General features: G+C 44.0%; 2 protein-coding genes across 3 annotated transcripts; one reads left to right on the top strand and one right to left on the bottom strand.

The window, feature by feature from the left end:
* Positions 1-1,760: 1,760 nt before the first annotated feature.
* PPP1R14D (protein phosphatase 1 regulatory inhibitor subunit 14D) lies at positions 1,761-8,613 on the top strand. The gene is made up of 4 exons (XM_015631782.3): positions 1,761-2,016; positions 6,224-6,319; positions 6,506-6,538; positions 8,528-8,613. The coding sequence occupies exons 1-4, from the start codon at positions 1,834-1,836 to the stop codon at positions 8,594-8,596; spliced, it is 381 nt and encodes a 126-aa protein (XP_015487268.1). The 5' UTR covers positions 1,761-1,833; the 3' UTR covers positions 8,597-8,613.
* Positions 8,614-13,338: 4,725 nt separating this feature from the next.
* On the bottom strand, positions 13,339-25,412 carry ZFYVE19 (zinc finger FYVE-type containing 19). Of its 2 annotated transcripts, none has more exons than XM_015631781.3 (11): positions 25,190-25,412; positions 24,573-24,694; positions 21,922-21,975; positions 21,260-21,420; positions 19,914-20,059; positions 18,900-19,014; positions 18,150-18,359; positions 17,575-17,654; positions 16,775-16,885; positions 15,241-15,383; positions 13,339-13,868 (listed from the first exon to the last, which is right to left on the bottom strand). In XM_015631781.3, exons 1-11 carry the CDS (start codon positions 25,241-25,243, stop codon positions 13,796-13,798), a joined length of 1,269 nt encoding a protein of 422 aa, XP_015487267.1. In that variant the 5' UTR covers positions 25,244-25,412; the 3' UTR covers positions 13,339-13,795. The 2 variants fall into 2 exon arrangements, with proteins under 2 accessions (XP_015487267.1, XP_018862574.1); XM_019007029.2 differs by lacking the exon at positions 25,190-25,412 and adding an exon at positions 22,882-23,080 and having other exon boundaries at positions 24,573-24,660.
* Positions 25,413-26,879: the final 1,467 nt, after the last annotated feature.

Genomic DNA, 26,879 nt, shown 5'->3' with positions numbered 1-26,879 from the left:
CACTATGTATGCTATGAGCCTCTCAACGCAGATTTTTCTGTGTAACTTTGATCTAAATAAGGAACTTTTAGGAATTGGATTAGAGGAGAGATACTACCAAGCAGTATATGAGGAAAAATGGGTAAAGCTGCTAAAATTACATGGCTAACAGTTGTCTTCTCAACAGAAGTTTTAGGCTGTCAGAAAAACAGAGGAGATAATATCAGTTTCAGGTATACTTTGATACTTTATTCTTCATGTATGTGAAAGCAAACTGCAGAACTTCCCATCTAAAAAGGAATTCCCTCCCCCCCCCCCCCCCCATTAAGGATTAAAAGAAGGGCTGTAACAGCCCTGCTCTTCTTTTTATCATCCTGTGTACAAGATTTTGCTAGTTGGCTGTACCACCGTCCCTCTGGGGACAGAACTGTGTCAGGGGGACTGTCCCTCTGCAGACTGCCTCACGCTGCCTGGCAGCACCTTTTGTTGGCAGAAGGGTCAGTTACTTTTCCTTTGGCTTATCTAGCTCTTGGCCTCCAAACTGGAAATACCTTAGCTCCCGGCAACAGAGGCTTTACTTGCTTTTTCCACATGAGTCATGAGACTGGAGGTGTTTGATCTGCTTCAGGATGGAGAGTCTCGGTTTGTCCATGTGGTGGGGCACCTCCCTGGGCAGGCTGCTGGAGGGCTCTGGGAACAGCTGAATAAAGAGGGGTGACAGCATCTGAAGGGACACAGATGTCCCAGTACCAGATGTCCTGGCAGCTGTAATCGCAGCCAGTCTGATTTCTGTTCCTCTGAACACAACAGCAGTGTGCACTTCTCACACATATCCTTCTAAATGGTATAGGCCAATAATGCTGCAGACCTTTAACCAGCTGTGAAAGAACAGTAAACCAAGCATTGATAATATATAGTCTGATAGCCATTTATGATGCCTCAGCAGGTGAACCTGTTTACCATGAATACTTTTTTGTGGGAAGGAGATGGTTCTATATCCCTAGTGAGGTCTTCCCCTGCAGTGCCATCTCATCAAATACTGTACATTTTTCATAATATGAGCACAGATATTTTCTTTTATCCCAGAATTTCCATGTTCAAATAATTTCAAATTCATGTAATTGGGATTTCTACAGAAATTTTTGAGACAGCTGGAGTTAACCTAGAGAATATAGAATGAAAAATGGAACTGCTGAGCTCAACTATGGGTTGCAGTGTCATCTCCTGACCTACTGCTGTAAAATAATGGATGAACTGCCCGATTCCAGACCACTTCTTATCTGTACTGGGTCCAGTGCTGTAGGTGAAAATGCCAAATATACCATCTCAAAGGGAGCTAAACCCTGTAGCTGCAGGCAGTTTACTGAGTGTGAACTGCAGCAGGATTCAATGCATTATGTATGGATCACCCCTCTGGAATTGCACATGCATGTAAGTTATGCCTGTAGGAAAACTGTAATTTAAAACCTCCTTCTTCCCCACCTCTTGGAGCTGACTTGTGTTAAATATTAACAAACATGGTTCATCAATTCCCTGGTTCACTTGGCTTCTTTTAACAACAGATGTTATTACAACAACTCTGCCTGCCTCCCTGCTCCTGTCAGCACATCTGATGGTGAAACCCAAGCGTGTGCGGCTGTAACTCTGCCTGCAGAGCCTGGCTGCTGCCCCAGCCCTGGGCCACCCCTAACTCTCTCCCTAGGAACACCAATGCCTCCCACCTTTGGTGCCTCTAGCTAGCTTGTGCTGGGAGACAGTGGTTGCAGAGAAGCTTTGGTTAAAGGAGACCAAGAAAAGGTGTGGGGGAGCCCAGAGGAAGGCGAGTTCCTGCTGTCTGAGGAGGAGGCAGTGAGGATGGCCAGCAACTCCAGTGCACTGCCCCGGGTGACTTTCCAGACGCCAGAGAAACCTGGGGAGGAATCATCACACAGGAAACTGGGCAAGTTGACCATAAAGTACAACCGCAAGGACCTACAGCGCTGGCTAGACCTGGAGGAATGGATCAATGCCCAGCTGCAGGAGCTGTACCAATGCCGGGTGAGTAGCTGGGGCAAGTCCAATTGCTTGTCAGGTGAATGGATCTAGAGGCCCTGTGTGCTGCCACAGATGTTTGTTTGCTCTGCCTCACTAGAAACAGTTCCTTGTCTTCAACTTCCAGCAGGTATCTCCATGCCCCCTCTGCAGCACTCTGACTGGTGTGTCAGCAGGCAGGGAAGCTTGCACTGATGCAATCCAACTGGCTTTGAACTGCCTGGTGCTGCACGCACTGAGGGGATGTAGCTATTGCTCAGCATGAGTAGCACAACCTAGAGAGATGTATAAACCCAGGATGATTCTTATTGCTGAACTCCACGTGGTGAGTGGCTTTGCAGTGAGCAGTATCCAAGCTATCTGGGTTAGAGTGATCAGTGTATCCCTGTTCCTTTTTGACACAACAGTGAGGCTCTACCTGCTGTTTGAATGAGACACTTTGGAATGTGCTGTATCTGTAACTGCACAGTCTGGACACGCCACTGGCAACAGGGAAGAATGGGAAAAAAACTCTTGGTCAAATGTAGAGATGGTATGCTTTCATCTTCACCAATCTCCAGAGCTGTCTCCCTTGCCTGAGCTTCCCTTTGCACTAGGAACAGTTCCTCCCAAATTCTTCCTGCCTGCTTGAGAGCTGTCCTAGTAGGAAAGATCCAGGAGTGCCTACATCCAGCACCTGAATGGTATAGGTCTTTAGTTGAGCTATTGCATTTTTTTGCTGGGTTAGTGACATTCAAGTTCCACTGAATAGTACATTCAACCCATTCAAGTTCCAGCACTGCCTGGGTATATTGAAATTTTAACCCTGTACTATCGCTTCTATTCATTTTTTTGTCCTCAGATGCATGACACTCATGCTGGGTGCTTTCAGAAGCAATAGTGCTCTTCTGTGTTTCAGATAATCCTTTGGAGTCTGGTACAGTAAAAGATGAAAGGCTTTCCCCCATTGCACATCATGATCTCAAACCTTTTTTAAATAGCTTGATTAAGGATTTTGCTTTTCTCTCTAGGGCAGTGGCTGATACAGTAAGTGAACACAGTTTTCTTGACCCACAGAGAATCTCCATCTTCAAGGGATGACACAGATGGGTTTAACAAATCGTGTAAAGCCACTTATTTATGTCCTGGATGGGAACAGACTAAATGAATTGTCAGGCCCTTTCTGTCCTGTATTCTGTATTTGCAGCTCAGCACAGTGTTAAGCACACTTTTGAGAGACAAGGAAATAAGAGCTGATGATTGCTTAGAGTCTTCCGCTCTGAGCATCATCAGCTTCAAATTGCAATCAACAGTGAAGTGGACATGTTAGAACAGGCCAGGAATGGTGGGCTTCATGCTATTTGCCATGATGGTACAGAGAAATTTTTGCCTGCCCAGGCAGATTTTCTGGGCCTGAGAGCTACTGAATCATGTCACCTCCAGAGCTGAAGACCCAGACTTCAGGAACTGCTTCTAAGTCTGTACTTATTATTGTTGTTGCTGTAGTTTTTTACTGTTATAATCATTATTACAATTCTTTTCTGTGTGACTGTTTCCTATTTGATATTTGTGGGAATGTGCCAGACTCATGCCATGTTGGGAGATAAAAATAGTTAATTTCTGTTTTATTTATGCCTTATGGAAAGAACAGGTAGAAAACAAATACGGAGAAAAAGGTCCTTCCTTCTGCTGCAAAGGCATGTCTTCTCTGAAAATGAGTATATTATTGCTTCTGTTTTGGTAACCAACTTTTTTAGATTTCCCAAATATAGCTTGCTTAGTAAAAATGACTAATCTTTTTACGTTATTTGTGAATTTCCAGTTGTTTTCTACAGCTTATTAAAATGATAATGATAAATTCTCAGCTGCATCTTAAGCCTCTTCATAATGCCTTATGAAATATTATACAGTGCACATGGAAGCAGAATCTATCAGCAGACCCAGTCAGACAGGCGCAAAGTTCAGCGTGTCTGCAAAGTTCTAGCGTGGTAGTCCTGGTGAGCAAAGGCTGTTCAAAAGAGTGGCAGTGACAATATTGCTTCCCACACATGCCTGCACTGGCATTAAAGGGATTGTCCCTGGAATTGGTAGGTCAGTTCACAGAGTCTGTTTCCTGACTGTTGAGGTTTGCTAGAGATAAGCAAGGAGAATGGCTGATGCTTTGATTAACAGAACATCTTGTCCTTTGGAGAATCACTACACTTTTGAAGAGTTAAATTTTTGGCACTTTTTTCCTGAGAGAGACAAAAAGCAGTTGGTATGACCAGTAACATGACCCAATATGGGGTTCTCCAAGTGCTATTCTTACTTGCTCAAGTGTAGAGACAGACCTTTACACTTGTAAGGTGTCAGAAAAACAAGTCAGTTTATGACTTCTGTTTTCCAGAGAATTAAGTAAGTTTTAGTTTACATGTGACATTTTAGAACAGGTGCTGATCCAGTCTGATTCTGTCTGTGGTTAAGAATCACAGACAGAATTCTTAAATTCACTGTCATCAGAGTAGCTGCCCAAAGGGGATTCTTTCTCCCTTCTGCAAAATCCCAGCAGGCACAAGTGATAAACCCAGCCATGCCCTTACAGGAACAGATTGCTAGTGGATTGCTCTTGCTAGTATCTCTTCAGCACAACAATTTTCCCTGCTTCCTGAGGTATTCAGGCCAGCATAAGAGATTTGCTACAAGGAACTACATAACATAATGCTGTGCCAGGTCAGAGACTGTTAATAGAATCTCTTCAAATACATACATATGATACAGTAAATTACTTGTAATCACAGAGATGTCCAGCAGGCCATCCTGCTCTCTTCTGTGCATTGTGACAAGACTATTCAGTTGCCCTGCTTCTTTGGGTTTCCTTGTATCCATCAACTTCCATTCCAATTGCCTCTTTGTTACCTCTTACTTTGTTCCACCTGCCCTGGGCAGTGCAGTCTTCCTGGGTGTCTTCCAGAGATTCAAATGCCAGCAAGGTTAGTTCAAACATCATCTCCTGATACAGGGAATGTTATGATATTTACTGTCACAAGGATTTTTTGCAACAAAACTAAGACTCTGTGATTTTCAAGAGGATTCCTTGCATATGGAAGCCAGAACAGCATCCACACTAGGACTAAAACCCACAGGGATTTCCTACCCTATCTTGCCCTCTCAGTCTACTCAGCTTCTTAACCACAGACAGAATCAGACTGGATCAGCACCTGTTCTAAAATGTCACATGTAAACTATTACTTTTAAGATTAAATACTGTGTGGGTCACTGAGCACTCTGGTTTATTATTTATTTGTAAGTTAGCTGTGTATTAAAGCTAAAACAAAGGCTTTCTACTTACTCTCTGGCTTGGTATCCGTGACTGCTCGGGAAAAGTTTCTTTTTTTTCCTGTAAGTATTGCCTTTAGTGCTTTAGTGCTTAATGTTTTACATACACATCCATAAACACAACCTGGCAACCAGGTACTGTGCTGTTCACCCAGTACCCTTATTCTACTGATTACTATGCCAAAATATCACTAGTGTTGTGTTGTGATTAATTTTGCAAATACACTTGAAAAACACAGGCTGCTTTCCTTGAGGACATTTGTGAAGCTAAAATGTATCAGTGATAAAGTTTACAAATGTTTCCAATGCCCCCATGCACTACAAGATTATTACTCCAGCCACCAAAATTTGGGTCCCTCTTACATTAAAGGAGACTATTATATCCTTCTCATGTCTATTAGAGAAAGCTGGCACAGTATTGTGAGGTCATTCAACAGCATAACTATTTTTCTCTCCATTACTGCAAAAAGCCTTAGTACAAATACAAAGTGGGTGAGTGTGATTAGCATAAAACCCTAAAATCTCCTTCTATTATTTATGCCTCTCTAAGATTAAGCCTGTTGGAGTTCTGTTTGGTGAACTCCTCACAGATGAAGGGTGTCACAGGCTGATGTACGTGGCACTGCAGTTTGATATCCTTGAAACAGTCCTCCAGTGATGGGTGATGATCCCTGAGCAGTGTAGTGGTTGGAAAAGATGAAGAATGTGTACTACAGGATGGCTGTCACAAATACCACAAAGGGGCTGGAACCCATGCCCTCATTATAAGAACCTCCCTTTTTTGAGATTATTTATATCTTGACCTCAACGTTGCAGCATAGTTTTATTGTAACTCAGCTGCTTAGTTCTTTAAAGATGGCCTCTAGAGTTCTTAGAAGTTTGAAGGTTAATTAACTCTGGTGGTTCTTTTCCTTTTTAGCTAAGGGAGGAAACAGAAGCAGCAGCTCCTGAACCACAAATTGATCTTGAAGATCTCCTGGAGGTCCCTAATGAAGAACAGAAATTAAAACTGCAGGTCAGATAGAGGGACTTGGTGACTTTAAGTTAGTGAAGTTTTCTTCATAAAGACTAGTGGGATATGGTGTAGAGTATAGGTGTTTGCAGTGTTGCATGATACTTTCTTGTGCCTTCCTTTTTGTAGGGAGGGGAGAATTAGACCAACTCATAAAATACTGAAATGATGACTCCTTGTTTTTTTCAGGAAATCCTCCATGAGTGCTCCAGCCCCACAGAGGTGAGTAAAGCACCATATAAATTTACATGTATACATGTTATATATAAATTTACATGTATACTATTCTGTTACGGTGTGTTTGCTGCTGCTTGGCTGAGTAGCCAAGACACTATCCTGCTGCAGATTTGTTTAATCATAATGGGAGGTGTTTGCCACTTTATTCTGTGATTGTAGAATTACATATAAATGCACATGGATGAGCTGAAGGCAGAGCACTGGAGCAAATAAGGAATTATGCTTTACCATCAGAGGAAGTTCTTTCCATGTTTTGGACATCCTAAGCTGATCAGTCTGAGTTGCTATGTGATCATTAGTGTAGAAAAGCCATAGCCAGTGACATAGCTCACATAACCATTTTTTACACTGTTAACTAAATGTGTTCTTAGCTTAAAACACTCTAGGGTTCCGAGTGATACAAATGTAGAATGGCCCTTAGGTTGGACTGGGCAGATAACTGCTGAGCAGTGGTCATGTAGGTTAGTTTTACACATGGGTTTTTCCCCCCAGGTAACTTTACAAGTTTTGACTTTGAATTAGACAGTTAAATCCCACAATGATTTAATTCCAGATGATTGCAGGCAATACTGTGTGCATGCACCATACCGGGATTGCCTTTGCTGCACATGCACTGTATGTGAACATTCTGCTTACACATCATCCATCACACTTCATGTGTTGTCCAGCCAATGTGTCTGTGCAGTGTTGAACATAAGAAATTGAAATAAATGCATCACTGAAATTCAATCACTGAATCACAATTAATATCACTGAAATTAAACTGGGCTGTAGCAATCATCACAGATACTCTCCTAGCAGGCATTTCAGCAAAGCTGGCAATATGAAATAGACTGTCTGAATGTCATATGTGAGGCAAGAATCCCACATTCCCAGAGCAATAACTGAAGAGAGTTTGCTCTGCTAAGTTACAAGCCATGAAAGTGTCTTGTGGACAGCACAGTATCTGCTGAATACAGATACTACTGCCGCATTGGCAAAAACACGTACTTTCACCCTGGGGATCTTGAATCCAGTCCCCTTGAAAGATTACAGCAATCTAACTGCAGAAAGCAGACAAGACAAGGACTGACTGAAAAGGAATGTATGATCCTAGGCATTTACTTCCAGAGCACATTGTGGCAACTTCTGATGACCCAAGTGAGGATGCTGGGCTTCCACACAGCACAAATGCTAACAAGCTGCAGTACTTCCAGTGACCTTGCCTAGTTACAAGAACATGTAGCTATGTCTTTGGGTAAGAAAGGCTGCACACTTCTTTATGGTGATGTTACTTGCCACGCAAAGGGTAAAGTTTGCACTAGTCACATTGCCCTCTGCTTGGAATAACCAGATAGGCTAGTTTAGTTCATAGTCCCTGGCTGTGTCAGCAAAGTAGTCAGGGTTTGTCTCCATTAACTGCCCATCTCTCTGCTCTGCCTGTCCTCAACCCCTGTGCAATGTTCCCATTAGTCCTACATGTTTTGCTCCACCTCTTCTCTGCCAGCCACTTCCTTGTAGAATTGGCACAGCTCCAGGATGGTTTGTAATTCACAACATGGAGCTTTACTGGTTGAACAAGAGGGACAGCTTGCTTTGCCCTAGATTGGGAGGGCAGCAGAAATGGGCAGGAGGTTATGGTGGCAACAGGAAGCAGTGGAACCTAAAAGAGAACAGCATCCTGAGGTCATCTCATGGTGGGAAAAGCAGGTATCTGGTATGAAGAGGGTCAGACTAGCTCCTGAGGAGAAAGTAAACATGTCTGTTCCAAAGAGAGACAGGGGAAGGGAAGCAGAGGAGCTTTTAGACCCTTCTCATCCATCACAAGGTTTCCTTTCCTAAGCTGAAAGATAGGTTTCCTCAATATATGTCAAAATTCTGGTTTCTGCTCAGTGCAAGGGCGAATGTGGGGATGATGAAAATGCCATAGTACTGTCTGGGCTGGTGAGCGCTGGAATTAATACGACATCCTTCTTCAACCAATTCTTATCGTAGGACTTCATTACGGAATTGCTTAGCCGATTGAGAGGTCTCCGGAGAGTCACCAATCCTCAGAAGAAATGACCTTGCTCACACGGAGAACCCAGCTTTGGTTATAAGGAAACGTGTATCTTCCTCACAAAAACCAGGATCAGCAACAGAACTTCTGAATACGTTTAGGACTTATTATTATTGAGAAACATCACCAAGTTTGTGAACTTTGTACCAGTGGTTTGAAGTCTCCACTCCTTCCAGATCTACACACACAGCAGGGAGCTAGATTGTACATTTTCCTTATTTTTAAAGAGTGTGTTAACCTGAGGAACAGGACAAGATGTCCCTCTCCTTTAGATTCTTCTAGAAATTTCCATGCTGGCCAAGGAGCACTGAATACAATTCTCAGGAGCTCATCAAGACTTCTTTTTTTGTCCACTGCAAGGAAAACAAGGCATTGGTTATCACTCATTCATCAACATGGAAAATCAGCCACTGTTAAGCTGCACCTCATTTCAGTCTGGCTTGGACCCAACTGTGATCTCCTGCCTGTTACTGCTGTACCTGACCCTACAGCATTGCATGTACTTTGTATGTCTTATTACAAAGTATGTGCCTCTGTTACTTATGAAGGTTGGACAGAAAAGATATGATAGTTTGAGTGCACCTGGCCTACTTAAGGGGAAGTTTGTGAAACAGCTGCTAAGGCTAATGGCTGATTTTTTTTTTCCTTTTTGTGGAATTTAAGACTTATGACTAAGAAACCTTTTCTAAAGGAACAAGGTCTGGAAATTATTTTTCTCCTAGTTTAAAAAGATGTTGGAAAAATACTCCATTTTATATTAAAACAGAGAAAACCAGCCATGCACTGCTTGATTTTGCTCTCTCTTTAGATTCTAAAGAAAAACTGAAGTAAGAAAATACTTCCCTTCAGGGAGCATCTTGGAGCAAGTCTTTTGCAGACAGGTAGGTCTCACAAACGAGCAGTGAAGTAGGACACTTGAGTGTCCACAAGAGTAGTACCTTGCTGCACAAACTCTTCTGGCTACAACTAATGTTTGCCTGGAAAAATACAGAGGAAACTACATCCAGCCTCTCAGCAAGTCAGTAACTTGACACATGTGACTAGGAAATAAGACAGCAGGTGGAGGCTGATTGCCTAGGCAGCACACTCTCACATTATGCACTGTCCCTACAGTGATGCCTGCCATGCAAACACAAGAGATGAGTCTGAATCACATCCAGAGGGGCTCCTATGGATCAGAACGCTCAAGGCCAGCTTTTGAGTATATCTTTTGTTTGTTTGGTGAGCCGGGGCAGAAGGGACCAATTATGGAACCAGAGGGACATGCAGGTTAGCTAACAAAGACAAACAAGGAGCCTTGGGCTGGGCCGGTAATATCTTAAATACATTAGTCTTTCCATCTTTATCAGCAGCAGTGATGACTATGATCTTGTTCTTCCCTCCTATTTTCCAGGTGTCAGTGAACAAACTGTGGGTTGTCCTCTAAGAGGACAAAATCCAAGCTGGAGTAACAACTGTGATATAAGGGCCTGCTTCCTTTCACATGCTGTTCTTGTGTGTGACTGGAAGTTGGCAAGCCATGGACCTCATATCTTGTTCAAAGGCTGCTCCAAGATGTTCTAAGCCTCACCCACTATGCTGGAGTCTCGAATGGTCTCTCTTTATCAGGGCCGATATCTATCTACGGGAGTCCTGGGAATGTGCCATTTTTGGCTTAAACAGGGGCTAGTGGGACATGCCTTTCATGGGACACCCTCATGAAATCTGAACTTTTAAGTAAAATAACAACAAAAAAATTAAATCCAGAGCTGCAGTGGTTGCAGATCTGGCATCGCTTATAGATGACACCTGCTAAGACATATAACACACCCCTCGAGAAAAGAGAGCAGCATATTAACAGAAACCTCTGAATACTGTTAAAAACAGACTAGGATCAAACAGAAGTTCAGGTGGAAGATCTAGGTGGACAGGCCATTAGCTGACTGCCCTAAACTAGAGATGTAATTAGCTACAGCACACTGTAGTATAGGAGTTCAGACTACTTACATACCCCACCAACAGGCTTTGTTTTATTCTGCTGAGCTGCAACAGCACAAAGACATGACATGCTTCTCCTCTGGTCCAAGAGAAATATTTTCTCCCCCCAGGCATTGTTCTGTATTTTCTCAATATGGAGGGATGCAAAAAGAATTTTTGTCTGTACTTTAGGGTAGACATTGTTAGAACCAAAGACAAAGCAGGATCCAAAAACTCTGCTTGACTGAAGTTGTCTTTATGCTTATTTGGCCTTCAGCTGAGCACAGTGAGATCAGGTGAGCAAGGCAATGTGTGGCCAGTGGTAGATGATTTCTCAACTCACTGGTGCAAAAGAAAAAGCAACATAAGGCAGAGTAACTTCTTTTTTGTCTCGTTCTTAAACTTGGTTTGATTTACATTTTGGCTGTTCTCACACTAGACCACAAGGACAGATTAAAATCAGTGCCTGAAAATTTTTTTTACAAACATCTTCCAGTTAACTTTGCTGTTTCTCTGCACCACCACTAGCAAAAGTATGTAGATACTACCTAAGAATGTTGCTTGAAAGGAACCCTTTTGATTATACCAAGATAACTCAATGTATGAAAGTTCATGAGCTTTTATAATTTGAATTCTTGCTGGAGTGGAGCGTACATTTGATAATTCACGTACAAAACATTTTGAGAGGGAAAGAAAATCTCATGACTTCCTACAAAGACAAGAGCAAACAAGTTGAATCTCTTTCTGCAAGGTGCCAAACTACCTTCTGTCCTTGAACAGCTATGACTGAAGTTGATCTGGCCTGTCAGAAATGGACTGATTACCAGTGTCTTTGTTTACCAGCACCTTTTCAAAGACAAGGAGAGGGAGTAAGCAACACAGCTAACAGTGCACTGCCCAGTTATAGGTCATGCAGCAGTCCTCTTTCACAACACAGCTGCAGCTAGGTGTGCTTCCTGCAGACTGCCCATCTGGATACCCCTCTGCCCCCCCTACAGGGAGTTCACTGAGGCAACAGCTACAGTGGGAATGGCTTTTCAGGGGAAAGTGATTGGGCTACTACTAAAATGGCCCATTACATGCAGAAAGTACAGCAGCCACAAAAATGTCCATTAGTGGTGCAGGGAAAGCAGCAGCATGTGTCTGTATTACCGAAGAGACTCTTCCATGTATGACTAAGTTCTATTTCAGGTAATGGGCTGGGTGCATTTCTGGATTCCTTGGGATGGCCCCACAGAAACCAATCTGGGAATCTAAATAAACTGCTTCCGGCTGCAACCTGCTCCATTACTACTGATGTGAAACAGGGCAGGGCTTACAGGACAGAGGCTGCCTAACTGCAAGGGAGCTCAAAAGTTTTGTTGTTGCTGATGAAGCATTCAAAATGTTGCAAGTATCATACCAGCTCAGACTAATATTAAAAAAAACAGCAGCTGTAAATCAAGTAATAAAATTACTATTAACTGCTTGGAGAAGACACAAGCTGAAGCCCAAAGCAGTGGATCAGTTTAGGAGAGAAATAAGAACAGATACTTGCACCTTCCCCTACATATGTGAAATATGGAGGATTTAACCTCAAACAGAAACGGGCTGTCTTACTATCAGACTAATTATCCATGTCAAATAGCAATGAAAAAGTGTCACTCCTATGATAACAAAGAAAGAACAGCATTTTGTTCTGATTTTTAAGACTGCAAGCTCCTCAGGGCTGTAACTTACTTAAATTTTGCGTAACACAGGGTTAATTGTGAGTTCTTGCATCAGAACAACTCAAGTGGTTTTTCCATCTGCCTGTCCAAGGAGACAGGCACTGGTGAAACAAGGGTTGCATGGAGAAAGAAGATCTTCTACAGAAGTCAGGTTTTTCCAGCCCTTCCTAAGAAAAGGTTTTGATGGCACTACTGGACATGCTTGCCATTTTTAGTGTGTTAACCTAAAGCATTTCTATTCTACATTGTTTGAACCAGGTTTCTGTTGAAGAGTCTGATCCAGAGCTGCACGTTAGCAGAAACCCACCTTCAACAGTGGTTTAATTCATTTGCTGTCCTCTGACCAGAGGTGCAGGTAAACACTGTTTCATCACTTCACCTCGGAGACACTGACCTTAAGCAAGGGGGGCAAGGCAGACAGCTGGGAGTGGCAGTGTCAAACCAGACAGGCAAGATTCATTGGAAATTCCCTGTCAAGAGCAAATCCTTTATTTTGTTGCAATTGGAATTTGTCAGCCTCACAGAGCTCTCTCAATAGTCACATCATTTGTAAAGAGCTCATCCTGATGGAATAACAGAGTCTGTTTACAGCCAATTTAGTTGGGTATTTGAAGTAATTCTGAGTGTCCTGGGCACTGGTAAGTGCCACTTGCATCTGGATTGTCTCCCAGGAGGGATATGGACATGTGCAACTGAGCTTCCCTCGTAACCACAGAAAGAGCATCACACAGGTAACATCCTACCAGGGGACCAAATAATAAAGTCAAATCCTCCTTTCAGACTAATACACAGCTCTTTCAGGCTAACATGTTGCTCTTACTGACATGACCTTGGCACAGCCACTGCAGGCCACAACACTGTTTCAGTAGCAAACGACCTTTTCAAAGGATCCTTCCTTTCGAGTCAGTGAGCAACACTGCCCTACATCTTTTCCAGTCATGCCACAGAAACATTTTTGATGACTTCACTATTCTTCATTTCTTTTCCTAAGCCACTTGACACTAGGACTAACAAACCATTATAAGAAAGCAACACTTTGTAAAGGGCTATCAGCATATTCAGGAGAGACTTTAACCACAGGCCTCTGTAAATAACTTTTATTATGCTTTGAAGTTCTCATCACACAAGTGATCACAATGCAGACATTTTTCTCAGTGCAAAGTGCTTTGCTGCCTGTTGAACCAGTGCATAACCTGTTAGTAAAAGCAGGAGGTTATTTATCAGGCAGTCAGTACTGCCTTAAACACAAAACTTTACTGCTACCCACATTGCTTCACCATCTATATTTATGGACTTGTATCCACCTCCTCACATCAGGGCCTCATTTATCCCCAAGCATGCACAGCAAACCCTGCACTTCCCAGGTGTATTTGTGAGAACAAAGTCACATGCCCTTCAAGCCTCTCTCAGATTACAGCTCATCCTTTAACTGTCCAAAACATCACCCGTTTTGGCTGCAAATCCACTTGGATTCTTCCATCTGGCCGGCTCCTCTGTTTTCCCATTCTCCAGCTCTTCTTCTCCCCATGAAGAGTGTGATCACTTCTGTTTGCAAGGAAGATGATAGCGGGAGGTTTGGTGGTCCTTCAGGTCAAACTCCTCATGGCCTTCCCTAAGAAGTAAACAAAGTGTGGTCAGAAGTAAATACCCAGGCCAGGAATCCCTCCTTAGCCACTGCACAAGACATCACCCAGCAGCCCTTAAAGCAGAAACTTATCCCAAGGGCTGGCTGTGAGGACCTGACTGGCAGCCATCTGGACTAACTACTTAAGATATTTGCTTGTAACAGAAATTTCTGAGGTGCTTTCTGAGAAGGTCTGCTCATCCTTGTCAGCTGGATTTGAAAATAACAACAGGTCCTGTTTCTTTCCCTCTTGAAGAGATTCATGTAACTAATGGCTCATTTTCATCACTGTGTCTGTGACTCCAAGGACATTAGCAACTGTGACAACAGACAAAATGACAGTCTCCTCCAGAAAACTCTGGAAAATAGCTGAAAATAATGTAGTGTATTGGCAGCTGTCTTAACCACACTCAGGAGCAGGCAGTGCTGAGTAAGACAGCATGTGGCTGATACACTCACCTGCCAGACTGTTAAATCTGCTTTTACTGATTTTTGCTGTCAGGTAGTTTTGTTTGTATGCTTTGTTTTTAATAATGTAACATTGCCAGTCATATGTTTTCCAAACATTCCCCTCCACCCCTCATTTGCATTTCCCTACAAATACATTTGCAGGAAATGAGAGAATGTGCACAAAAGCATCTTTTGTTATCCCAACCTCATTTTTAGCAACCTGATGTCCTAATGTCATCCAGCATTAATCTGAGAACCCAGCCAACTACCCAACAGTTTTGAGGCATGAAAAAAGAGAAATCACACAAGCTGTTAGTAATAGCTTTGTATTCAAAGGAATTAACCCTCCAAATCTGAGACATGAAAATTTTGTGAAAAATCAAGGCACAGATGGTTAAGAACCAAGACTACAGCTGCTGCAAGGTCTGACTGGTGAAAAAAAGCTTACACATACGTATGTAAACAACGAATTTTTTAATATGGTTTAGGATTGCAAAGTCTCAAGCTAAGAAAAGCCTCAGTAATTCGTATTATCTGATCTCCCCCTTTAAGGGAATCCAGCCCAGGTCATGCATCAATGGCATTAACAAGCCATAGGAGTCACTGAACAATGGTCTCATTTATCCCATCCCACGTAATGCAGCACATCAGCTGCTCCAGAGAACACTCAGACAGTGTGCCCAAACATGCACTGAAGCATTTCTACCTAGGACCAGTTTACTCCCTGAAGCCTGAGACAACTACTTATCACAAGAAAGTACTTCTCTAACACCTAGCATTCAGCTCAGATCTGGATTCTTCAAGTCCTGCCTCCTACTGCCTGTTTTTCTGCCCAATGAGAAAAACATACAAAAGGGGCCAAGCTTACCTTTGACCCACTTCTCCGATCCAGAGGAATTGTGATACTCACCAGAAACAGCGCTGGCAGTAGAGGTCCCCGTCACAGCCATGGCAGCGCAAAGTGGCATCTTCGTTGCAGATGCAGCACCAGGGTAACTCATCCTCATCACTATCATCTGCCCTTGCAAGAGCTGAGATGGCTGGAGTGTGGCTCTAATTCACACAGAAAACAAGAGACAGAGAGTTCAAACCCCAGCACAGACAATAAAGGACTTTAACTGTAATGCATGATGGCCACAGTGACCTGTCCCCAGTCCCCACAGTTTCCTCTCTTTTGATGATGAGTCTATGAGATGAACCTGCCCAGAGTGCAGGGGCAGGCTCCATATGTGTCTAGATTGCTAAATAAAAACCCAAGGTACTTGTGAGAATTTGGGCTTGAATCTATGTTGCTTGGAACATAAACAGGTATTCAGCCTCATTTAGTGTCTACAGTGACACACACCTACTTGTGTGTGCTAAGGGCATAAAGCCCAGATATTCTGGCAGGCACCACAATAATACCATGTGACAGAGAATTCCTGCTGCAAAAGCAAAGGATCAAACAGTTTTGCTGAAAGGGGCTAAGTGGGAAGGGAAAGGAATGCGGAAGTGGGGGTGTTGTTTTCTCCCTGTTGTAGAAAGAAAACTACAAGGGACAAAGGAAGAGCTTTGCCAAAAGGCCACTACCATTCATTTATACCTGAGGCTAGGACAAAAAGATCTTTTGAACGAACTATGGTCTCCTTCTCCCTTACAGAGAACTCTTGTGGAACTGAAAACACACTGAGACATAGTGCCTGGACACTGGCAAAGGCAGCCTCCTGACACAATCTTTTCCTAACACTATCTTTTGCATCAGTAATCCCAGAAATGCAAGGTGTCATACCTGAGATGGATGTTTTTAATAATGCTTACAATTACGTAATTTCTCCCACTGGGAGTAGGCCTGACAGGTGCCTGTGAGTCACAGGTGCATTTAATTCTTGTAATATACATTAGAGATCAGGTATCTATTTCCATAGTAGGCCAGAATCCACTCTGAGCATAGGATGTCGTGCTACTAATTCCTTCCTCTGACATTATATGAAGACACAGACAGTAGAATACTATGTAGAGGTTCTAGTCTGCACATGCTGAAAGCACTGGTAAACCTCCCATTTACTCTGGTTCAGATTGTATAATACTAGACCGTGGCCTTATTGATCTAATTATACATATATATATATGTATAATTCTCTAATATCCATACTGTGAGGTGTCTTACCAACTTCTCTTGATTTATACAACACTGTAACATTCAACACAAAGCCAGCCTAAAAGGAATTGTATTCCAGGGAACAATTCGTTTTGTAAGTACAAGGATGATTCACAGCTGAGCTCAGAGCTGCTCAGCCTTGCAGAAGCTGCCTGGATTGTTTGCTCTGGAGAACCTGGTTGGTTATTTTTTGGTTTTTTCTGCATCAAGCCAAGGATACAACAAACTTTTGCTGCAGAACTGTACTCTCCTGACACCCTGGAACATTCAAGACATCAATTCAAGAGACCCTGACCAGTTCACTGACCTTTTGCTTTGCTTTCTTACACAGGTTCTGTTGTGAGGGTCCTGGTTGGGTGGTCTGATCTGGGGGAATGTTGAATCCACTTGCTTCATCCAGGGCTGCTTCCTCTGTGAGCTGGTAACAATACAAAGCAAGAAGTCTCTTGTTTCAAACAGCTGGGAGCCTCTTTCTAGGCCCTAAACTTCCTGTGCTTGTTGCTTTCATGCAGTAACAGGAGATGACAAATCTGAATGCAGCTGGTGTCACCCAGACAGAGGTAAGCTCAATCTGCACTTGGAATACTGTCTGCCCATTGTGGACAGTCTGCAGCAGCAGAGGCCTGCAGCTCACACACTCTGCTTTGCAGTGCAGCTAGCAGGCCCTCAGCATCATGCTAATCACACACATGTGACATATCAGACAAACTTAAGCTCAGGTCTGCCTGCAAGACAATTCAGAGACATTTTAGTGAGAAATGTAGGTATAAGCTGAGCTACACAGCACATCTCATCATCCATGTTCTAACTGGCTGGAGGAAAACACAGAACAAGAAGTAGTGAGGAAATGCCAGCAGTGTGGTTATATAGGAGACACACAGACCACCAGCGACACTAAGCATGAATGACAAAGGCAGTGTGACAGACTAGAAATATTGTTGTCAATTGCCTGTCAAATAGTTGAATGGCCCCTAGGAGCTGTTACTGGGTAAAGAAATTAAACTCTTCTCAGGTACAGACACACATCCTTTGTACGCTCACCAGGTAACACACACACGAGGCATAACCAAGAGAAAGAAAAACAAGGCCACAGCTGCCACTTCTGACCTGTTTCAGCACTCTGCGAATGGCCTCCTCCTCAGCCACTTCCTCATCACTGTCAGGGAGCTTATAGGTTTCCAGTGTAACTGTAGGAGTAAGAAATCTGAGACTGTAACTCACACCTGCCATATACCAGAGACAATTCTTTGTGGTGTGAACTGGCTGTGGCATTCTGGCTCTGACCTTTTAAGGTGCAGATTCCTCAAAAAGGATGTTACTGTTTATTTTTAATACTTGGATGAGAGAAAGAAAAGATCCCCACCAAAACCAGAGTTTTGGTTTTAAAAGTTTTGTTAACCTCACTAGAGCATGCTAGAATTATCCCAAAGAAGGGTGCAAGACAAAGCAGTCTTTGTGCAAGACCATACAGTCCCAGTCTTTACCCTCAACTTACATCTTTCATATTGATTTCATGACAAACCAACCTATACAACTTTGCAGACAGAACCAAATATCAGTTTCTTGCAGAACAATATCATTCCCCTTGCAGAGGAATGAAATTGATAAACACTAATAAAGAAATTATTCTGTCATAGCAACTTGATTCCTCTCTTGGCACTGTGTTTTTATCTGCTACCCACCTTTCTCTGGGTCCTCGCCTTTGAGTGCTGCCAGTCTCTTGGCAACCTGTAGAATCTTTTCCTGCCTAGTGTTCTCTTCCTGCAGCTCAGCAGCAGCTTCTGCCAGAAGTTTATTCTTCTCTTCCTCTACCTGTTTTGGGTCCAGATTTGCAGGGCAAACACAATCTTCACTTTCCCGATTGAGATCATTCAAACTTTGGCTACTAACAGCTGCAGACAGACACACAGAACACACTGGTGACTCAGCAGCAATGTTCCTTGGGTACAGAAAACATGACAAATAATGCTATGAGAGCAGCTTGCTGCCCTCCATGAAGCTGGGTAACAAGAGGAAAAGGCATGCCAGTAGGATCTTCACTGTACATGAAGAAAATGAGCTAATCTGTGGCCTACAGTGAGATTACAGAGAAAGCAATGCAGCCAAGAACAGCATGCCAGATTCTGATATTTTGTAACAGTGCCCAAGTGCATCAGGAGAAGCAATAGCTCCTCCTCAGGGAGGAGTCACTTTAGAGAAACAGTGAATCCGAATAATACAACCCTGACAAGAAGGAACAGTCTCCAAGCAAAGACACCGAGACCCAGTGTGGAGCCAGATGGCTGCTCTTGGTCAGTGTGGGGGATTAGAAGAGGAAGATACAGACAAACTCAGCTCACGTGTAGAGTTACATAGGGAGGCACAAATTCCCTTTTCAGCATAGCACATACATTATTAGACATAAACAGGTCTTCAGAAGCCAAAACAAATACCTGGAGGCTGAACTCTTGGTCTGTAATGCTCATCAATGGCAACCTCCTCAGACAGCTGAGTTAACAGATCATCTGTCTTCTGGACCAGACTTCGAGTATCGGGAGGTTGGTGTACCTAAGAAACCAGGGGAGTGTGGGAAAAGGTGAATGAGAGGAAAGTGGCATATTCAATCAGAGGAGAATTTTGGCAACCAAGATCACCCTAGATGGGAGCAGCATACAAAGCTGCTTCCACTGACATTGAGAATCTCAGTTTAGAGTTATGTGATGTAAGATTTGTAAGGGTTTCACTTTCAGAGGTGCTGAATGCACAAAGCTCGAAGAGCAGTCACCCTAACATAGCAAAGGGCTGCTGAATGTGTAGGAATGCATGCTGCTGGATCTGAACTCCAGCTCTGCCACTACCTCCAGTGTAAACAAAGTGCCATTCTCAACAGTATCAGCCAGCAGCTCCACAGACCAGAGACCTATGACACCAGCTGGGCATGCAGCTGAAAGAACCATAAGGAAATGGTATATTGCGGGACAAGACCATTCCTATAGGCATTCAAGGCATATATCCAACTGATTCCTCTGCAACCTCAGACAAATCACACTGGGCTTCCATTTCTGGAAAAAGTAACAGGCTTCTGCCCAGCTGGTATGCAGTAACAACTAGAAGATGTAATTAGAAGGTAGGGCTGGTGAGCCTCCAACACAAGCAGCTCTGAAAAACTGTGATCATTCAGGTACATAAATGAGTTGAGAGTAAAAAACCTTAGCATCTATTGTTAAAAATATACACAGGAACTACATCTGGCATAAAGGAACATGTTGCATTCAAATTGAAGCAGTGATCTAGTAAAGGCTGGTGATTTGCTTCTGGAGCAATGACACAATCAGGAAACAGAGTTTTCTGAAGGAAGCTACCTGGACACAAGAAAGCTGAAGAAAGAAGAATGGTTAGCATACCGTGTCACCAGTTACTGTGTCAGCTCAGAATAAATTGCTGACTAAAATGCTGAGGGAGCTTACAGGTCTGGGAGCTTGGGAAGGAGGATCTCTCCCCTGCAGGACAGCCAACCGGTCCTCCATTTCCTTCGTGGATGGAACAGGTCCACGGCCATCCTCCTTCAGGGCTGCCAGCCTGGCTTCAATCTCAGCCTGAGTAGGGATGGACTCTGCAATTCACATTAACCCAAGGGAGGAGATTATTCTGTTATTGAAAATGAAAAGCTGCATGTTTTCTTCCTTAAAATTGTATTTCTCTCTGGAATCAGACTCTGAACACCTCAGAAAAAACCTAGCCCAGCCTTGACGTGAATGAGGGGTCATAATGCAGAGACTACCTGATGCTAACTGCTATCCCTTTCTTCCAAGTCCTTGCCTCCTTCACAGTTTATCTATATTAGGGTGATGTCATATGGAAATCAGCTGACTTGGGATTCTAGGGACAGGCAGAGAAATGAGTGTCATTCACGCAGTTCAGTCCATTGGTCCCACAACTTCTAATGCAATCCCAGCCTTATCAGACTGAAACTCTCCCCTGCCACATAACAGACAAGAGGCAATGGTTCAAGTTATTCCAGGGGAGTTTAGACTGGATATTAGGAAATATTGCTTCACAGAAAGGGTTGTCAAGCACTGGAAAAAGCTGCCCAGGGAAGTGGCTGAGTTACTATCTTTGGAGGTATTCAAAAGATGTGTAGATGTGACGCTTTTGGATATGGTTTAGCAGTGGACTTGGGAGCGCTGGGTTAACGGTTGGACTTGATGATTCCATGATAACCAGGTAACCACTCTGAAAAATGTTCTTCTTTTAGAGACCACATGTAACATTTAAAATAGTTTATTCTCATGCAAACACCTCAAAGCAGTCCCAGAACCTGACAGCTGTCGACTGGGATGAAAATCCTTTTTCTTCTCTATGAGACAAGGCTGGTCAGAACATAGTCCCACAGAGGCTAGAACTGCTGTTGCCCAAGACAATGACTCACAGGAAGCCTGCTTCAAAATAGCTTGGCCAAAGACTTTAATTTCATTCTACTCCAAGTGGGTTTGACACAGGTTCTTACCCCAGAAAACGGAAAATGAGAAAGTGATTTTACAGGTAAGACACTGCCCCAAAACTGAGTAGTAGTTTCAAGAGAAACCCCAAGAAGCAAAATGAAACTGGAACATTGATTTAGAATCATTGTAGAAGTTGGCCATTGTGGCAGCAGAACTTGGATGCTGCCTGGATGCTCTGTCCTACTTTAAGCCTTCATCTTCCTAATATCACAGCCTCTTAAAGCCCAGCACTTCCCCGTCCCTCCAGGTTCCTTGTTTCCCAAATAGTAGTGTTTCCACCCAAGGTATTTATGGTATTCTCTAAAACTCACTTGGTTTCCTTTCCTCCCTGAGCCTCTCCAGTCTCTCTGCAATAGCTCTATCCTCTTTTGAGAGCCCCTGGTATCTGCAGCCTGCTTGACCTCGTGGTTTTGCAGCTGCCTTCCGTTGGTCTTTCAGCTGGTTTTGTTTAGCCTCAAAAGCTGCTACACGCCTGTGACAAGGATGGAAAAAAAATACATGACAATTGAGAACAGGGGTTTTAACCTGGAGATAAGAAAACATCCTCTGTGAGCCCAACAGGCTACCTCAAGAATGCCAGTGCAGAACACAAACGAAACCAACGTCCAATATCAGCACAAGTACTCCTAAGAGTAAGGAAAACATTAGCTGACAAGAAAAGCACACCTGGAAGCACTTCCCAGGAGAAAAGGAACATTTCACCACAAGGTTCCTGTTCCCAAGACAACTCTGATCAGCCACATATAATTGCAGGCAGGTGTCTGTTCAGGAATCTATTAAAAAGTGCATACTCCCCACCCCTCCAAACAAACTAACAATCAAAACAGCAAAACAAAAGCTCCATCCTTAATCTAACTCTGAACAAGCAAATACCCACACTACAAGCCCCACTCTTGATGGTATCCACAGGAGAAGAGGAGGGCCTAAAAGGCTCATCTGCAGTAGAAAGAATGGCTTGGCAATTGCAACTCACTTTTTGTAGTTTTCTGGTGGTGACCATTTTGCTGAACTGCTTTGAGATCCTTCTCTGAAAGACAAAAATGATTTCTCTGAACTCAAGATACTGATAATACTTGACAATACTGACAATCACCTAGTCTCTCAACTCAAGAGAAATCAATAGGTGTTCCTTGACCTCTTGGTATAGCCCCTTTCTTAACCTCATTAATACTGACAGGAATCAGCTTATGCAAGGGATTAAGATAATATAGCTGTCCAGGACAGTGGGAGCCTTCATCTTTGTCCTTTGGTCCAGCTGTTTTGCATTTAGAGAGAATGTGATTTAATAGCAGTGATCCAAAGGAGGTGGGGCTGAAATACCCTTGCCTCCCACAAGGCTGTACCTCCCAGTCCAGAGATTAGTACTTAGGTAAGACTCCCAGTGTAATTAGCTTCCATGCAGCAGGACACTCTGGAAGGAGCTGGAGCATGCAACAAACACAGAATTATATAACATACAAGTAAAACAAAGTGCTAGGTAAGTTTTACAATAACATCTTCCAGGATACTTGAACACTGCACACCATAAACATGTATAACTCTTCTACTTTGCTGTGTTCAGGCTGAGGGACTAAACTAGACACTTATTTAAGATAGTTAGCATATTTTATTCTTTCTTAGAAATCACAGCTGAGGCTGATATAGTAATGACTGAATGCAACATTGTTAGAACACTTTCCAAAGTTCTAAGCCTTCGATTCTGAAAGCTATTTGCCACTAAGAGCAACATATGCAGCTTACAGAACTGCAGCCTATGTATATTACCTGCAGGATAGGACACCATCCAGAGGGACCTGCTCAAGAAGATTCCATTGGGAATCTCATGAGGTTAAATGAGACAAAGTGCTAGGTATTCCACTTGGGTTGGGGCAACTCCTGGTATCAACACAGGCTGGGGGACAAAAAGATCAAGAGCAGCCCTGCCAGAAAGTACCTGAGAGTGCTGGTGGATGAAAAGCTGGACATGACCCAGCAATGTGCACTCACAGCCCAGAAAGCCAGCTGTGTCCTGGACTGTATCCAAAGCAACGTGGCCAGCAGGGTGAATTCTGCCCCTCTCTTCCTCTCTCATGGGACCCCACCTGCAGTGCTGCATCCAGCTCTGAGGTTCCCAGCACAGGATGGACATGAACCTGTTGGAGCAAGTCCAGAGGAGGCCACCAAATTTATTAAAGGGATGAAGCATCTCTCCCATGAGGAAAGGCTGACAGAATGGGGATTATTCAGCCTGGAAAAGAGACAGTTCCAGGGTGACCTAACTGCAGCCTTCCAGTACCTGAAGGAAACTTCCACGAAAGATGGAAAAGGACTTTTTTAGAAGAGCATGTAGTGACAGGATAAAGGGGAATGGTTTTAAACTGAAAGGGCACAGGTTTAGATTAGATACTAGAAAAAAATTCTTTACTTGGAGAGTGGTGAAACACTGGAACAGACTGCTCAGAGAAGCTGTGGATGCTCCATCACTGGAAGTGCTCAAGGTCAGGTTAGGTGGAGCTCTAAGCAACCTGGTCTATTGGAACGTGTCCCTGCCCACAGCATAGGGCTGGAAATAGATGATCCTTAAGGTCCCTTCCAACCCAGGCCATTCTATGATTCTATAATCTACCTGCTATCCAGTCAGGGAAGATTGGTTTTTCTGCTGTAGCTCTCTAGTGCTGATATTAAAACTATGAGAAAACACGGAAAAAAAAGACACGGAAGAAACGTCAAGACAGGTGGCCCTGTTTTCTTAATGGCTTTGAAATTGTGAAGGGAAATCAGAAAATTTCCAAACTGAAAAGACAATACTATCTTCCCCTATTTTCAGCAGCCCATGAAGATGAAGACCTTCACTAGTGAGGCTCCTCTCCTTTAGACACCTGCAGAGCCAGAAAATTCCTCCCTTGCTGGTAAAATTTCCTTGCAATAGGAGAAAAGTGAGGTAAAGGAACAAGATAAATGCAAGAGAAAAAGGAGGATACAAGATTTGGTTGACAGAGGGATTCTGGTGTACACCTGTGTTCCTGTGTTTAAGTGTATAATCCTGCTGCTACTGAACTACATGTTTTGTTTTCAACAGGAAGTCTACTGGTTATGTTTGCAAATAATTTTGTTTTCTTTTAAAAGCAAAAATTTTATAAATTTTAGGATACAAAACTTTATGTCTTCAGGCCACACATAGCAGAGATCCCTCAACAAGGATTTATGTCATTGCTTGCCCACAGAAGTAAAAACACTTTGAACATTTTATTGTCAGGTTACTCAACTATACACATCTGAGAAGACTGCCAGAACTGTTGAAGGGGTGTAGGTTTCTGGGCAAAAACATAGTGTGGCTTAACCTCAGCCCATCTAGCTAAGCTGTCCACAGGAATTCTGTGTCCATCCATGAAGATTTAAACCTGATGCTTTCAAACTACTTTGTCAAACATAGAGAACAGGCATTGATTCCTCTTTTAGGACTGAAGAGCTCATAAAACAACAAGTTCAGAGATGTCCTGTCTTGGAATTCCGGGGTACAGGCAGCATCATGCAAATATGGAAGGCAGAGCTCTCTTGCAGAAATCTGCAACACCACATGGAACGTAAACTGAAGAAAAAAAAAGCAGGAAACTGTTTTTGGGTGAAGAAACACTCCCGTCTTACCCAGTTAGTTTATCATGGCACTCCTTGCAGACTTTCTGCTGAGTGTTTCCACAGCGGGGAACAACAGCACTGAAGCTCCGGCAGCCCGAGCAGAAGGACCGTCCGCAGTTCTTGCAGCCACACTGCAGAGACAGGAGAGAGGGGCAGGACAGGGCTTCACCACCTCGCCACCACACCCACCTGGCGGGCCGAGGCACACACAGAATAAACCTGTGCTTACGCTGATGTTTTTGTGACTGAACTGTTTCACCAGCTGCTGCTGAAGATACGGAGACTCAAGAGTCTCGGAGCACCAGCACACAACTCCTGCTGGGAGCTGAGTCACCACTTCACCCCACAGTATAACGAAGTGTGTGTATGAATTGTCTGAGACCATGACAGAATCCTGGATTAGAGGGATGGCATTCAATGACTTTATTATTTTTTTTTTTCGGTCAGTAATTTCCTATATTTGGAGACATATCGGAACTAGGCACCACGAGAGCTCAGTAAGCAAGGACAACAGCGCCAGGATGCTGGCGGGGAAGTGTGTTCCCAGTTCCCTCCTCAGACCCTCGCACTGCGGGGGAAGCACCCGCGGGACCGGCCCGCTCCTGACCCCCCGCAGCCGGACTTGCCTCTTTCTTGAAGACAGAGAACTTGGACGCGCACCCATAGCACCGGCTATCCATGGCGCTGCGGCCCCGGCCCGCCCTCAGGCACGGCGCTGCACCCTCGCTGTGCCAAGCTCCATGGTCTCCCCGGTGCCGGTGCCGTGGTCGCCTCAGGCCCAAGGACCGGCGGCGAGCGGGGCTGTCACAAGCCGGGAGGCGCGAACACCACCCTCCCGTCCCCTCAGCACAGAGCTGGGGACGCACGGCCCTACTGGAGTTGTAGTCTCTTGCCCCGTTCTCGCCGCCTTCAGACGCCAGGGGGCTCTCCGCGAATAAACTACACTGCCCAGGATTCCCCACGGCCCCAGCGCCGAGCCGGCCGGGCTACCATCGCCGCGCGATGCATTCTGGTACTTGCAGTCCGGTGTCGCTGCCTGCCCACGCCGGAGACACCGTGCCCCGGAGGGCATCGGCTGTTCTTGGGCGTTAGTAAGACAAAAAAGTGTATTCTCTAAGGCTGACAGTGTTCCCTGAGGCTACTCTGGGTTTACTTTTTTTTTTTGTTGTTGTTGTTTGTTTGTTTTTTGTTTGTTTTTTTTTTTCTGTTCTAAACCTGTGGTGAGATCCTGTCTCAGAGGAGCAAGAATCAGCTGAACTACAACACTCCAGTTACCCCCAGCCCATCCTTCTGCCAGTGTTGATCCGCCTGCCCTCAGGGGTAAATGTCCTGCGGTGTTTGTAAAAAGAGTCACGGAGTGCAAATGAGTCATCCTGTTAACAGCGTGGGTTTGCAGGTACACTGTGCATTCTTTCCAGTTTAATATATAACCCCACGTTGTAAAAACGTACACAAATTAAGAAACGGACTAATTTATTTGAGGAAGTAAAATTCCTTAATATCTGAATAAAGATAAATTTAGAGGAAAAAAAAGGGGGGGAGGGGGTTTTCTCTCAATCTTTCATTTTTGGCATTTGTGTGCTTTTTTGGTTAGGTTTTTTAATGGTAAAAAACATTAGAAAGACAATTGGAAGCTAAACTTTGCATCTGTCTAGCAATTGTGTTGGAGACCACCTGGACGTTTTAGATATTGTAGGCATAAAGCAAGGAATCGAGACAAATATAAACTCAAATAAAAGGCTTCATTGTCTTTGCTTTTGAGTGCTCTATGGGAAAACAGGGCCAGGAGACTTCAACCTTGATGTTACAGTGCAACCTACCGATTGACAGGTGGAATTTGGAGTGCAGCCCTTTAGGGGAAAATACAAGCAGCCACCCAAGGAAACCTTGCCAGCAGAGGTGCGCGGGGGGATCACGGCCGGGAAACTGAGGCTGCCTGCTGAGAAACGCCTGGGCTGCTCTGCCCATGGAGCTGGGAGCCGCGGCCAGGGCGGGAGGGGAGCCCTGTCTCTCTCACCTGTCTGCACAAGAAGCGCTCCCGTTCCCGTTCCCTGCAGGTGTCCGCCAGAGGGGGCCCGGCCCCCGCGCTTCTCCAGCTCCTGAGCCATTTGGCCGCAGAGCAGCAGCAGCTTTCCTTTATTTCTCTTTTTTTGCCCCGCGGATGTTTCCCATGGTAAAGAGAACTCGAGTATAAAATCCTACGTGGCGACTTAGCCTATAAGGTTTTCAATGTCTATTTGAAGTGCAGGAGGGTTTAAATGGGCTTTGGCTTGTATGTCTTCTTCTTGCCAAACTCAGTTGTGGCACAGCAAGTTG

This window comes from Parus major, chromosome 5 (genome assembly GCF_001522545.3).
Source record: "Parus major isolate Abel chromosome 5, Parus_major1.1, whole genome shotgun sequence".
Classification (NCBI taxonomy): Eukaryota; Metazoa; Chordata; class Aves; order Passeriformes; family Paridae; genus Parus; species Parus major.
This window is presented reverse-complemented; position numbering and strand designations above follow the sequence as displayed.